Genomic DNA, 13,958 nt, shown 5'->3' on the forward strand with positions numbered 1-13,958 from the left:
TATGCTTACACCCCCTACAGAGCATTTGAACTAAAGGTGCAGGTATACTATAGTCCCTAGAGGAAGTAATTCTTTATTTGAGGCAAAACTTGTCCCATACACACATTAGGCTTTGTGGGCAGGAACAAGATCAACAGCTGGGATCACGAGGCTGGCTGCTAAAATAAGTGACATTCCTGTCTCCCTGTATCGTCAGCTGCATGACAGGGTTTCTCCAGCAGTTGTGGTTGTGTAGAAGTGCAGAAAATTAATGTCAACCTCTCTTAATGAGATCCAAAAGGCTGAGAATCTCCAGCCTCTCACTGGAACCAAGCCTTTTAATTTAATGCCTCTTGAAACTTACAACTTCCATTTAAAAATCACACTTTCCATGAATACATTGACTTTAGCACTGAGTTATTAATTACATGCCACTTAAAAATACAATGTAAACAGCCCTCCAAAAAAGGCTTCTGTGTAGTCTTTTGAGGAGACAGAAAAGGAGTACAATGAGGAAAGACCAGTTCCTCCCCTTCAGCACCATTGTTGATGTTCCTGAGTTAGGCCCAGCTCTCGTTGTTCACGTGCGTACCGAGTCCATTTAATAAAAAGTGCTTCCTTTTCTGTTAGAAGAGGATGCTACCAAGTGGGCTGTCTTTTCAAGTTTCTGTGCTCATTATCCAAAATGGTAAAGTTCTACACTCAGCCTGGAACGATTTGAAGCAGCTTGCAGATCTCATTTGCCTATTACAGCAGTTGCTATGACAACATCATTTCTAGGATGGGAGCCCTGGTCCACTTTCTGGCCTCACCCAGAAACCTGTTGTTTTGTTCTTTGTGTTACTTCAAGCAGGAATATCACAAGTGACTAAATAACTTAATTAGGTTCAGCCATCCCTGCCATCCCCAAAAATGCTTTTCTGTATGCAAGTGTGAGTTATCTTGACGCTAACTCAGGCCTGGTGCCTTTGTGGAAGAATTCCTCAAGCACTGAAGTCTCATTTATTTGCTGCTTGCTCTAACTCCCTACGTGTTATCCCAGAAGTAACCTTTCATGAGCTACTGCTATACATATTTGGCTTCCAGAACTGGCATAGGTTAGATACTGTGTGGTCCAGAGGAAGAACTTGCTAATGTTCCTGTCTGAATGTCTATAAAGCCCCCACTTAAGCTGGTGTCAAAGGCTGAAGCAGTAGGCTGTGTTAAGCCTGTAACAGCATCAGGTCTCTGCTGCAGAAGAGAATCAATAGGATAGCTCAGTTGGTTAAAGCGTGGTGCTGATAAGGTTGCGGGTTCAATCCCTCTGTGGGACGGCTGCATATTCAGGTTGGACTAGATGATCCTCGGGGTCCCTTCCAACTATGATTCTATGAATACTGAGACTGGCTGGACTTCCCTTTGGTCTTTACCTCTGACTGGTCCTCAAAGATTCTTGGAAATGGAGTTCCCTGGAGTCACAAGGATGCCAAAGGGAATTCACAGTGGCTTCTGCTCCTAGCAGAAATCTGATTCAGCTTAAATGGTACACAGATCCTACAGCAATACACCCTATTTAACAGAAAAGTTCCCTTTAGGCAAGCCAGGAATAAAGAATTAACCTGATTTGGTTGGTTGTATCAGACAGGCAGGCTGAAGAATCAAAGGAAGGGAGGGGTCCCCCCCCCCAAGTCTTCGACATAGCAGCTGAATTCCTTCGTTTGTTTGCAGTGGGAACCTCCCTTCTTTATGAATTTCAGATGCCCCCACTATTGGCAGTAACCCACTGCCGGACCTGGCCTGGCCTGTGCTTGCTAGAGTCCTTTGCTCCCTTCTCATCACACAGTACCATTTTCCTGTCTGGGTTTCTGTACAACAGTCCGGGGGCTATTGAGAGAGGGTGCCAATGTGCATAAGAATCCTGCCAGAAGTGTCAGTCCCAAGCCTCCCCAAGCACAGAACATGGACCAGCCATAGCCATGACTGATGTCCTCTGGTAACCCATAGACATAGCGAGGGTAACGAGACAGCTCAAAGTTTATCCCAGCCACACATGTGCAAAGGGAGATGATGCAGCAGGTACCTGAAAAAAGGAGAAGAAAGATAAAGATAAAGCCAATGTTTCTTAGCTTCCTTGCAAAGAGCTGCCTCAAATCTGTAAACTCTCCCATTTTTTGTAACTTGAGGGATTTTGTTGTAGAAGGAAACAAACTTGCACAGCCTATTATCCACAGCATCTGAATCTCAGATTCATCGGCCTTTTTCCTGCCCCTTCCTTTTCAGGCTACTGTCAAATCTGAACTATGCTTTCACATTTGTTTTGACCTCGCTCTTTGATCTCTACAGGGAAAAAAAATCTGTTTTGAATACCTTCTTCCTCATCAGCTGCTTTTCTCTCTATAAAGGTTATGCTGCTCTTTCCATGTTGTACTGTACAAGGAAACGGAAAACCATCTCCTTTGGAAGAGCAGGATATAAATTTATAAAATGCATAAAAAACATTAGAGGGTTTCTGGCTTCACCTAAAACCAGTTAAATAAATAAAAATAAAAATACAATATTCTACTAGCACACATATGAAGTAGCCAGTCGCACAGCTACAAGCACAGCAGTGGGTATACAGAAGGGTGAGGAACTTTTTTCAGTTACAGGTTGGTCTGCCATAGCCGAAACAAAATAAATAAATAAAATCATTGGAGACCAACTAAGTTTGTTCTTGGTATGAGTATCTGAAGAAGTGTGCATGCACACGAAAGCTCATACCAAGAACAAACTTAGTTGGTCTCTAAGGTGCTACTGGAAAGAAGTTGCGCCAGACCCTTATCAGTATTTGACAGATGGTCAGCGCCACCCACTGGTCAATCACATGCTACCACATGAATATACCACATAAATGACAGGTTGGTTGTCCCACCCATCTGTCAAAATCCTTCATGGGGGTTTCCCACTATACAGGGTAGAACTGGTCCAAGAACTGGGTAAGTACCATCTGTTTCCATCCCCCTCTTTTTTGTCATTTGAAAGTTTTATCACACATTTTAAGTTCGTTGAGACAGTCCAAACAATTATATCACCTGTTCCCTAGTTCTTGTCCTGTGAGCCCAGTCTCTCCCCCCCCCCCAGCTTTAATTCATTACATATAGGGCAGAATACCAAATGCATTTGTTCAGAAAATGGCTCTCAGTCTACAAAGTAAAAAGAACTCTCACCTCCCATAAGGAAGAGCAGTCCAGCTACATATTGCATGAGCTCATGCTGTTTACAGCAGCCCAGCATACCAATGATCCACCCAAAGAGAATGATGGAAACTGCCATACCAATAAAGCCAGCTGTCATTCTCCGCAGATCTGAGGGGGTGTTGGTGCAAGGAAGAAAGAAGATGGAGAAAAGAGAGAGAGAAAAGAGTCTGTGAAGAGTAATTTGGAGACAGCAGGGGAAATCAGAGGTGGAGGCTCACATTTGCATCAGTGATCCATGAATACGAGTGCTTCCATCTTGTGAAATCTTATAATGCATTTAAGAAGGCAAAGTCTCAGAGCTTCCTAAAAATAGCAAGCCTTTCTGTAACAACCCCCAAGTCAAGAAAATAATCACTTTGGAAAATGAGCCAGATTGTGAAAATTTGCCGCCTTGTATATTTATTACAAGTGGTTTACACTGCGCTTTTTTATTTTGTACCTTTTATGGCTCTCTACGAGAAAGCACATAAAGAGGCTTTGACTATCCATGCCATCAGGCTCCCACTCGGAAGCATGATGTGCTCCTGGGTTACACATAGACTGCTGATGTGGTGCTGTTACAGGAGCAAGCTAGGTTGCTATTGACTTGTGTCCTCAAAGAAGTCTAGAAAAGTGTCCATGAAATTAGGCAATGAAGAGGAAAGGGTTAGATACACATTAGCATATGGCTAGTGGGTTGGTAGGGCTTGACCAAGGAGCAGGAATGGCAGTGAAGAAAGGAAAATAGTAATTAAAGTACAAGGTATGATACCACCAGAAAGGAAAGCTATATGGGGAACCAGCTGTTGAATGGCAGCATTTAGCATTGTAAGGGGGTTCCAGTTTGGAGCACAAATGTAGGAAAGCCCTGAACAAAGGGACGAGACCTTAATTTGGGGCATAGATGACATTTTGATCCCTTCTGGCTTTAGGAATATATAACAATGTAAAAAGCAGTCATCCTACATGCAACAGTGTAGCTAGCTGCTCGGGTGCTGGGTGCGGCCCACGTGTCCTTCAGCCAGGGGTGGGGCATGCGGCATGGAGCCTTTCTGCCCCTCCCTGTCAGCTATAGGGCAGCTGAGGGAGAGGCGGTGGGCAGACGCAAGTCCCACACTGTCATTTCAGGCAGCGTGGAGCCTGCAGGCGCCCAAGCCACCACATCACTCCCAGGAGAGACACGTGGCTTGGGCACGTTGCAGGCCCTGCGGTAAGTGCCGGCCCTCGCGGTGTGGCGCCCAGTGTCAGCCACGTTTCATTACATTTGTTGACTGAACTAAAAAGTTTTGTGAGCCCATAAAAACCCTCATATTTTTGTCATTTTGTCACACACACACCCAGTGATGACACCCGGGGCGGACCGCACCCCACGCACCCCCTTCCTCCGCCACTGCCTACTTGACCATTTCAAAAAAAATTCAGGACTGGCTGACTCAGATCCCCTCCAAGCTATTTTCAGTTCCACAGTAGTAAACTTGCAATCCAATAGTAATATACGCAGCACCTCAGTTACATCAGCACCCAAAACATTGTTCCAGTGCAAAGCTGCTCAGTTCAATTTCTTTGCCTGCCTGAGAAAATGCTGGGAGAACTTCACACCAGCATTGGTTGGGTCCAACTGAAAGCAAATGTGGTCCAAGTGGGCAGGGTCAGAGTTAGTAGTGGGTAACACCATTTGTTCTTTCATTCAGTTCTCCCTCCCTCCCTCCCTCCCTCTCTCCCTCTCTCTCTCTCTCTCTCTCTCTCTCTCTCTCACACACACACACACACATTCTCTCAATGTAACCTTCCTGCCAGCAGCTGCAGTTTTGCATGAAAAAAGCATCCTATTTTAGGAGGCTTTTTCCTAGCCTAACTGCAGTGTGGGAAGTGTTTTCAGCAGCTGTGACCCTCTACAAAACACTGCATTTAGGCTTCAAAAAAGCCCTCCTATTGGAGCCAATAGCAGGTAAAATTCAAGGCTAAAATAAATGAATAGAAGGCATGGTGGTCTTGGGTGGGCTCAGAAAGTATTTGTTTACTCCTGTGCATCAAAAAGACGATGTACATGGAAAGCTAGTGTGTCAAGAAGAAGGCTCCCTGATATGCTAGCTTTCATGTTCATGATGCTTTCAACAGGAATATTCAAATGTGTGATTTACCCCACTTGCATTCTGAAGCAGTACAGTTCCAGGAGGTACATGTGATCCTCCTGAATTTCGATCAATTCTGGTAACAAAGATACAAAAGAACTATGTTCAGCGAGTGCTTCGGATACTCACGGAGGGCATGCCACTCATCCTGGCGGATAGTGTTGGTAATATTGACAGGCAAGTTGCGTGGCAGGGAAGATGAAGTGTAGTGATACTTCACAGATGTGCAACGCTGTATGACTCCTGAAAGAGAAAAAAATGACAAACAGAAACACTATATATCTGACGTTAGGCTTTATTGACGTTGCTTTCCCTTTACTGCCTCCTAAACTATATTAAGTCTTTGCTGTATCTGGTGCAGCATGCCGGTTAAGCGACTGAGCTGCAAATCAAGAAATCACTTGGCTAGCCCAGGCATGATGCTGAAACATAGCGTAGTTTATTGTTATGAAACGAGCCTCAAGCTTGCAGACTCCCCCTTCCTACTCACCGTGGTTACAGGTTCAGAAGCTTTTGCTTCCATTTAGATTAACCTCAGCTTGCCAAGTCAACACAGGCAATTTACAGTTATTCTTAACTATGTTTAGTGGAAACAAGCCACTTTCAAGCCATAGTTTATGAAGCAGGCTTGTTTTCACTGACCATAGTTCAGATTAACCATAGTAAACAGTTCTGATGTAACACGAAACTGGCTAATCTAAAACATAAACAGAAGCTGCTAATCTTTTCTTTGTGGTCACAGCAGAGGAAAAGAGGAGAAGGGCTTGCTTTAGTTTGTACTCATAATGCTAAGCCATCATTTAATGCAGGGCCGGATTTAGGTTTGATGAGGCCCTAAGCTACTGAAGGTAATGGGGCCCTTTATATGTGATATTTTAGGGAGCAGGCTAGCAGCCGGGGGCCATTACATCATAGGAGCCTACACAACAAAAAACACTGTTGCTGTATGTAGGTTTTATTTTATTTGTTTTTTATCTTATATTTTGGAAATGTACATCCAGTTTTCTTTCCTTTAATTTTTTTGGGGGCCTCCAAGAGACTGGAGCCCTAAGCTATAGCTTGTTTAGCTTATAAGTAAATCCAGCACTGATTCAATGTGAACCGTATCACTGAATTTCACCTCTGCCACAAATTCAGTACAAAGTATTAGGCAAACCACTGGTTCCCAACCAAAGCCCGGCATCTGCAATAAGGGATCAACAATACTGATCCTATTTATAGTGTTGTAAGGATTGCAAAAAGATAATATATGTAAAGCACTTTTAATATTCAGAATTATGATGTATTGTGTTTACTATTATTATTATAGTTATTACTGTTGTGTTTATTACTAATTACAGTATCACATTTCATTATTATTAAAGTACGGCATCACATAATCAGCAGGACCTATAGTAATATATTCTTTTCTAGGTTGATGTTCTCGTTATAGTGGACAGGAACAGAATAGCAGAACAAGATTATTTCTACTATGGAAGAAATGGGGAGAAGCTGAAATGGGACCTGAAGTTTCTAAAAAAAATAACAGGATGAAAACTGTGAAGAAAAAAATTAGAATGAATATTGTGACTGTGGCCTTTTGAATCACTGTTCATCTCCATTAAATAGAGGCAACCTCTCCACAACGTAATCCATAAGTCCCTCCTCTTATATCACCCTTAAGTGGCCTTTCCAAATTAGTTTGTGCTATGGAATATTATAGAGCCAAACCAAAGAGTTATCAATTCATGATTTTATCATCATAACAGTGAATTGCGTCTTTCAGATAGACCCCCAACTCAAGTCAGTTTCTGGTGTCTTCTGTAGGCTCCCAGGGGATTCTGTTATCACTTGTTAGAGCTCTTTAAAGATTTGATTTAAATAACTGAACTTCTCTTTCCTGCATTTTCATTGTATTTATAATTAACTGCTTAGCCATAGGACAAGGCAAATATGTGCTTAAATGTATTAAACTGATTTTCACCTGCTTTAGGAGATTAGGGAGTATCAGTTTCTTACCCTATCTTTATTGAGACATCAAATCCAAGGTAGTCTCTGCAAACCTACTTTTTATATTGGGGAAAAAATTATTGCTTTGTGACAAGCAGTTCTCTCTCTCTCTCTCTCTCTCTCTCTCTCTCTCTCTCTGTGTGTGTGTGTGTGTGTGTATATATATATATATATATATATATATATATATATATATATATATATATAATATTTAAAAACTCACTTTTGGGAGCTTGAAGAAAATTGTGAAAAAGAATAAACAGGGTTGCATTTCCCCCCTTAGTGGTTAAAAAGCATATATTTCATAGTTCAAACTGGTAAAAATTAATCCTTGCCAGTTTGTCACAAGTGGGAACTGTCACAGAAAATTGATGCATTGCATTTAAATAGCAGAAGTTTAAATGATGGTTGCATCAATGCTCACCGTGAATAAACTAAAGCTTTTAAAGAAATATACTTCAGTAGTGCACAGCAGAACAGGAGACATTTATCTCCAGTCATAATGTAGTGGTAGATCACATGCCTTGCATACAGAAATCCCAGGTTCAATCTCTGGCATCTCTAGTTTAAAAAAAGAGCTGGAATCAGGGAAAGCCTTGTGCCTGTGATCCCAAAGAAGAACCACCACCAGCCAGAGTAGAAAACACCAGCCTAGATAGACAAATGAACTGGCCTATATAACCTCTTATATCTTCTCCTATAATAGGACCTGTGCATTAAGAAGCAAATAAAGATTATCATGTCAGCTCAAGGGACCCAATCACAGAAGAGGCTTCCCACTGCTTGATCCACTACTCCAGTCTTGTCTCCTTCATCCCAGCAGCCTCCAATGCAGGCAGATCATTCTTCCAGGTCTCTGCACCAAGTGCGAGTGGCTCTTTCATTTACTCCTGGTGCAGAGATGTAACAGAATTACCCTGCCCTCTAAAGAGGCACACTCAGAACAGTGAGTCACAGGCATACCTAGGAGGGCTACTCTGAAGAGAGATAATTCTTATTCTTACATGCCTTGGATGAGATCTAAGTTTCCTCTACTTCCCCCTGCAGCCCCACATGTGCTCAAAATCTAGAGAGATCTTCCAGAATAGATGGAGAGCTGGAGGGGGTAAAAGAGAAATTGGAAGTCCTGCTGCACAAGTGCATTTCTATTGCACAAGTGGTCAGAAATCATTAGGTGTTGCTGCTTAGAAGCCTTTTCAAATGTAAGAATGAAGTATGCCTTCAAGTTTATTGATTTATTTATTTTTAAGTGTCTGAGCCATCAGAAGTTTGGGGCACACTGCTCTACTGACTATAAGTACATGATGAGACACACACATGAGCTCATTACTTTGAATAGGTATTGTTGTTTATAGAGGAACTGACATGGAAACGGAAGATAGGGAAAAGAGACCAGAAGAAGTAATTTGCAGTGCAATACCATACATATCTACTCAGAAGTATATCCCAATGCAGTCAATGGGGCTTAGTTGCAGGTAAGTGAATATAGGATTGCAACCTGAAAAAACAAGGCCGTTTTCTTTTATGTGCAAATATATCCATACATAGAAAAATATTAATTATGGCAAAGGATACAAGACCATGACTATGTATTGGGAATAATTATTTTTGAAGGCATACTAGCCAGGAAGGATGCCGGCCCTCCAAGCCATAGGAACCCAGGAAGGCATTTGGGCCACAATCCAACACAAGGGCATGCTTAATGCCACTGAGTTTAATGGGTTTACCCAAAACTAGCTCTGTCTTGGATTGTAGCCCCATAGTCTGACATGAATTAACTTTTCACAAAAGAGAGAACACGCTGAAAACAGTGTTAGAGAACAAGCAACAGAGTTTGTTTTCAATCCTTCTGGAAATAACAGTGGGAGCAGAAGGCCTTTGGCCAAAGTGGAGGAGGGAGAATCAAAGAGATGTAAAACAGCATGATCCACGACAATACTAATTACTATAATGAAGTAACTGAACTGCTTTCAGCATGGAAACATAAAAATGCAGAAGATGGATTTTAGTGAATTAAATGCAGGAAAGCAGCTGGTGACGTTACAATGGGTTCTGTAAAGAGAATCCACATCTATATCTTAGCTATGATACAGGATCAGAAACACCAGGTTAGCAAAATAATAATTATTTTATATAGCACCATTCATGGACATCAGGCTTCACAAAGAAGAGTTTTGACAGGTTCTCAACCCAATGACATTCACAACCTAAAAAACACGCCGTGAAGCCTTAACAGAAGGGGCAAACCAGAGGTTAGGATAGGGCATGCTATTATTTTAATTACATGTGCTTTGGCTTAGTTACACAATAGGCTATGAGTTGTTCCAAAGGCTTCCTGGAATGATGAGTTTTGAGGAGAGACCTGAAGGAAGTAAAGGTGTTTTCAGGAGCAGTTCTAGGTGTAAGGGGCAGCAAGGGAGTAGACAGTTTATTGGTGTATATGTTCAAAGACTTTTAGAGCTAGAACTCTACCTCAAACCATCATCTTGCCATCTCCATATGTATCCCCTTAAATCGTCACTGAGAAAGAGATTTCTCAAAATGCAGGGTATAAAATACATAAATACTTTTAAAACACCCCAGATGTTTCTCCAACAGGCTTTAATTGTATAACACTTAATTTCATTGTTACTGGTTTTAATGTGCAACATCTTTTACCCTTGTTGCTGTTTTTTTTTAATTTTAAGTATTGGTGTAGGAAATGTTTTTTTGTCATTGATTTTTCTAAATTCATTGCTAATTGAACTTTTTGCTGATTATGTGATTGTGCTGTATGCCATTCTTTTAGCAGACAACTGAAATATATTTTTATTGAGTGATTTAACTATTTCCTGTTGTGAGATGGAAATGCCACAATCTCTGCTATTAGCAATTTCTTCAACTGCCTGGAAGACTACACTTGAAATGTAAGGAAATGGGCTGAAGCATCTTTTGCTGCCAGCATCGGAATATTATATAGCTCATGTTTATTGGAAGCATGAGCTTCCATCCTGCTGCAATTTCCACAACTGTTACAGGTAAAGGAAATCCTATGGAAAAGGTGTGAGATTCAACCACTCTATGTCCAATGCAGCACAATGAAGACAACCATTGCCAAATTTTAGAAGGGTAAAGCAAGAGCTGCTTTCTATGTGCAGTTCCTGGGTATATGTCAGGAATGATAGGGACATTTCTTAGCCTCTCGTGGTGGAAAGTGGAATAGCAGAGAGCAGCCACAAAAAGGTTTTGCCTGAGAATCAAGAGATATATACCTGACAGTGACCTGCAGCTGGCTATGGTGTAGCCATGTGGCAGTAGTGGCACCCAGCATTCAGGTTTGTTACTCATATATAGACAATGCCACTTACAGGCAACTCCCCAGGTTTCTGACACCACACTGCACGACTCTGGAAGTGTGCATAGTGTCCCTGGAAAATGAAGGTATGTTTTCTTTCGGGACAATCACACATCCAAAGCAAGATCCTCCTTCTGCATAAAGCACATCCCACCCTGGCCAAACAAATTGCCCCTCTCACCCAGGTGGGTACAGCACCCCCTGCCCATTTATTTATTTTTAACTGTGTGCACTGCATTTTGTTTGGCAAACCGTCCAATCACAGCTGTGACAAGCATCACTTTCCCCAATGGCTGCAACCACAGAAACCCTGGCAGGTTGTACCCATGCCCAGCTGGTTCACCCAAGGTCTTCCAGAGGAACATATACAGGAGGTATCTTGCCCGGGGTTATTATCATGCATAAAGAGGGCATTGTGAGCGTTTGGGAAAGGACACTAAGCCCTAGAGATCTAGGCCAGCAGGGAATCCAGTGGGGACATGGAAATAACCACCATTTTAGGCAGCCTTGACTTGAGAAAATGCAATTGCCCCCCCTTCCCCCTTCAAGCTCCTGTTGAACCCTCTTGCCACCATGGGAGGAGGAGAAGAAAGCCTGCAAGGCTCTGGGACACCTGGCGCTTGGCTAAAAATCTGCGGGGAGAGCGGGTGAGGAGGCTGCCCTGAGGCGGGGACTCGGCCCCACAGCCCCAAGGAGCTCAGCAGAGAAGGTCCCCCTGGAGGCGTCTCCCTCCCTGGCCTGGGCGGGGAAGGCAGCTCTGCAGACTCAGCACCCTGGACAGCAGCAGCAGCAGCACCCATCCCACCGACGCCCCTCAAACGGTTCCCTCGACGGGAGCGAGCTCTCTCTCCCTCTCGCTTGCGGGCGCCCTCGACCCCCGCCGGCGCAGCCCTCCCTCGACCTGTGGGGCGCGGCGGCCGCCGCCCCCTCCCCGCGCACCTTTCTGGATGAGCTCCTCGCTGTCGGGCTCGAAACCCGCGCGGTGGCAGCGCCGCCAGAGGCCGGAGACGGTGGAGTTGAAGCGGCGGCCGCAGTGCGATTCCAGCGCCAAAGCGGCGGCGGCGACGGCGGCGGCCCCGGGGAGCAGCAGCGGCTGCGCTGCCGAGGGCGGCGGCGGCGGCGAGGTTTGCCCGGGGAGCAGGGCCCTGGGCGGGCGGGCTCGGAGCGGCAGGTGCGGGCTGGGCGCCGACATGGAGCCGGGCGGGTCGCTGTTGTTGCTGTTGCTGTGGGCGTTGCGCTTGTGGCCGAAGCTGCGGCAGCGCTCGCGGTGCAGCCGCGCGTCCGTCTCGTACCAGGAGTCGGTGCCGATGGCCACGGCCAGCAGCGCCAGGGCGGCGGCGGCCAGCAGCAGCCCGGAGCAACTCAGCGCCTGAGCCGCGGCCGCCATCTTCGCCGCCGCCGCCGCCGCCTCCTCGGAGTCGCGCCGCCCGCCACTGCTCCCCCTGCAGCCCGGCCGGGGGGCCGCAGCGCCAGCCAGCCTCCCTCTCTCCTCGCCTCCCGCTCTCCGCAGGAGGCCCTCGTGGCTCGCCAGGCCCAGCCGCCCCTCGAGTAGGGAACTGGCCCAGCACGGGGAACCCGAGGGGAGGCGGGAGAGGGAGAAGCCGCGCCCTCCGGCAGCTCCGCTGGGCTCCTCGGGAGACCGCTGAGGGCAGCGCGTTCCTGGTTTGGGCTCTTCAAAAATTGTTTGTGTTTATTTTGTTCGCAGTCTCAGGCCTCGGCTCTCTGGGTTCATTTTTCAAGCCGTCCTAGCGAGGAAAGCGAATGCTACCGTGCACGTTTATTTCTCGCGTGTCAAGCCCACGTTTTCCTTCAGACCTACCTGTTTCTCTCCCTCCTGGCTGAAACGCCACACAGCAACCCTGTCAGGTAGGTCAGGCGGAGTGGCAGTGCCTGGGCCAAGGTCACCCAGTGAGATTCGTGGCCCAGCAAGGGCTTGAATCATGGTCCCAATCCGACACTCTGGCCATTGCACCACACTGGCACAAAGTGCATCTCTCCACCACCCCACCTGCCCTGGTAAGAGTTTCAAAGCAGTTGCTGAGGAATTAAAACACTTTATATGCTGGGCATGTTTGCTGCTGTACTTCCAGGAGCAATCATGTGAAAGGAGAAAGGTGGGTACACATTTCTAATGGAGACACATGCCAGGAAGCTGTGATGATTTGTGGCTCCTTGGCATTTCCATTGTTTCAAGAGCAGGGAAAGGAACATATGGCCCTCCAGATGTTCCTTGTTTAAAATATCCATAATCCTTGATGCGAGTTGAAATTGATGGGAATTGGAGACCTCCAACATCTGGAAGGCTACAGGTTTCCTGGCCCTTGTTCTAGAGCAGGCATAGGCCAACTCAACCCTCCAGATGTTTTGGGACTACAACTCCCATCATCCCTAGCTAACAGGGCCTGTGGTCAGGGATGATGGGAGTTGTAGTCCCAAAACATCTGGAGGGCCGAGTTTGCCTATGCCTATTCTAGAGCCACTCAACAAGTGGCTTTGGGCAAATTCCCTGACTAGGAAAATGAAAGAAATATGAAATGATCATACTTAGAGCCACGAGGGATTAGACCAGAGGCTTCTTCTTGTTCCTTCCAACCATTGACCAATGGCAGAGATGGTTCTTTCCATGATTTGTCATTTTTTCCCAGTGATATACATTCTGGAGTCCAATAAAAGGGAGAAGAAGAAGAAGAAGAAGAGTTTGGATTTGATATCCCGCTTTATCACTATCCGAAGGAGTCTCAAAGCGGCTAACATTTTCCTTTCCCTTCCTCCCCCACAACAAACACTCTGTGAGGTGAGTGGGGCTGAGAGACTTCAGAGAAGTGTGACTAGCCCAAGGTCACCCAGCAGCTGCATGTGGAGGAGCGGCAACGCAAATCCGGTTCCCCAGATTACGAGTCTACCGCTCTTAACCACTACACCACACTGGCTCTCATTTTTTCTGGGTGAAAACATCTATGCCGACAAAGACGAGGCCACACTCAGTTTTCTTTATTTCATCTCTACTGCCTCAATGCCAAGTAGATCAATACAGATGAATGAGAAAATGCACAAGAGCTAGTGCAAAACAAAGCCAGAAACACAGGATTCTCTCTGCATTTCTGAAGTGACAAATAGTGTGGAGAGATTAACTGTACTCTCCCCCCCCACCCCCACCAATCCTGTATGTAACACTGGGGTTGGCCTCTTCCCTTGGACCCTGAATGGCCACTTTAGGCAAAGCTTCCAAAGATCTGCAAACACAGTCCAGCCCAGGCAGTCTGGGCCGCAAGCCAGAAGCAACAGCTCACAGAGATTAATGAGTCAATGTCACCCACTTTGCATTCCTGA

General features: G+C 45.4%; 1 protein-coding gene across 1 annotated transcript; it reads right to left on the reverse strand.

The window, feature by feature from the left end:
* Positions 1-263: 263 nt before the first annotated feature.
* On the reverse strand, positions 264-12,042 carry LOC117046205 (transmembrane protein 178B-like). The gene is made up of 4 exons (XM_033148017.1): positions 11,568-12,042; positions 5,435-5,548; positions 3,165-3,302; positions 264-2,038 (listed from the first exon to the last, which is right to left on the reverse strand). Exons 1-4 carry the CDS (start codon positions 12,013-12,015, stop codon positions 1,794-1,796), a joined length of 945 nt encoding a protein of 314 aa, XP_033003908.1. The 5' UTR covers positions 12,016-12,042; the 3' UTR covers positions 264-1,793.
* Between the last annotated feature and the right edge of the window lie 1,916 nt (positions 12,043-13,958).

This window comes from Lacerta agilis, chromosome 1 (genome assembly GCF_009819535.1).
Source record: "Lacerta agilis isolate rLacAgi1 chromosome 1, rLacAgi1.pri, whole genome shotgun sequence".
Lineage (NCBI taxonomy): Eukaryota > Metazoa > Chordata > Lepidosauria > Squamata > Lacertidae > Lacerta > Lacerta agilis.

Excerpts from the sequence above, each read along its gene's own strand:
- LOC117046205 (XM_033148017.1), bottom strand. The coding sequence starts at position 12,015 with ATGGCGGCCGCGGCTCAGGCGCTGAGTTGCTCCGGGCTGCTGCTGGCC. Across the intron at positions 5,549-11,567 it reads CGAGGAGCTCATCCAGAAAG|GAGTCATACAGCGTTGCACA; the intron begins GTGCGCGGGGAG and ends TTTCTCTTTCAG. Across the intron at positions 2,039-3,164 it reads ACTGCTCTTCCTTATGGGAG|GTACCTGCTGCATCATCTCC; the intron begins GTGAGAGTTCTT and ends TCCTTTTTTCAG.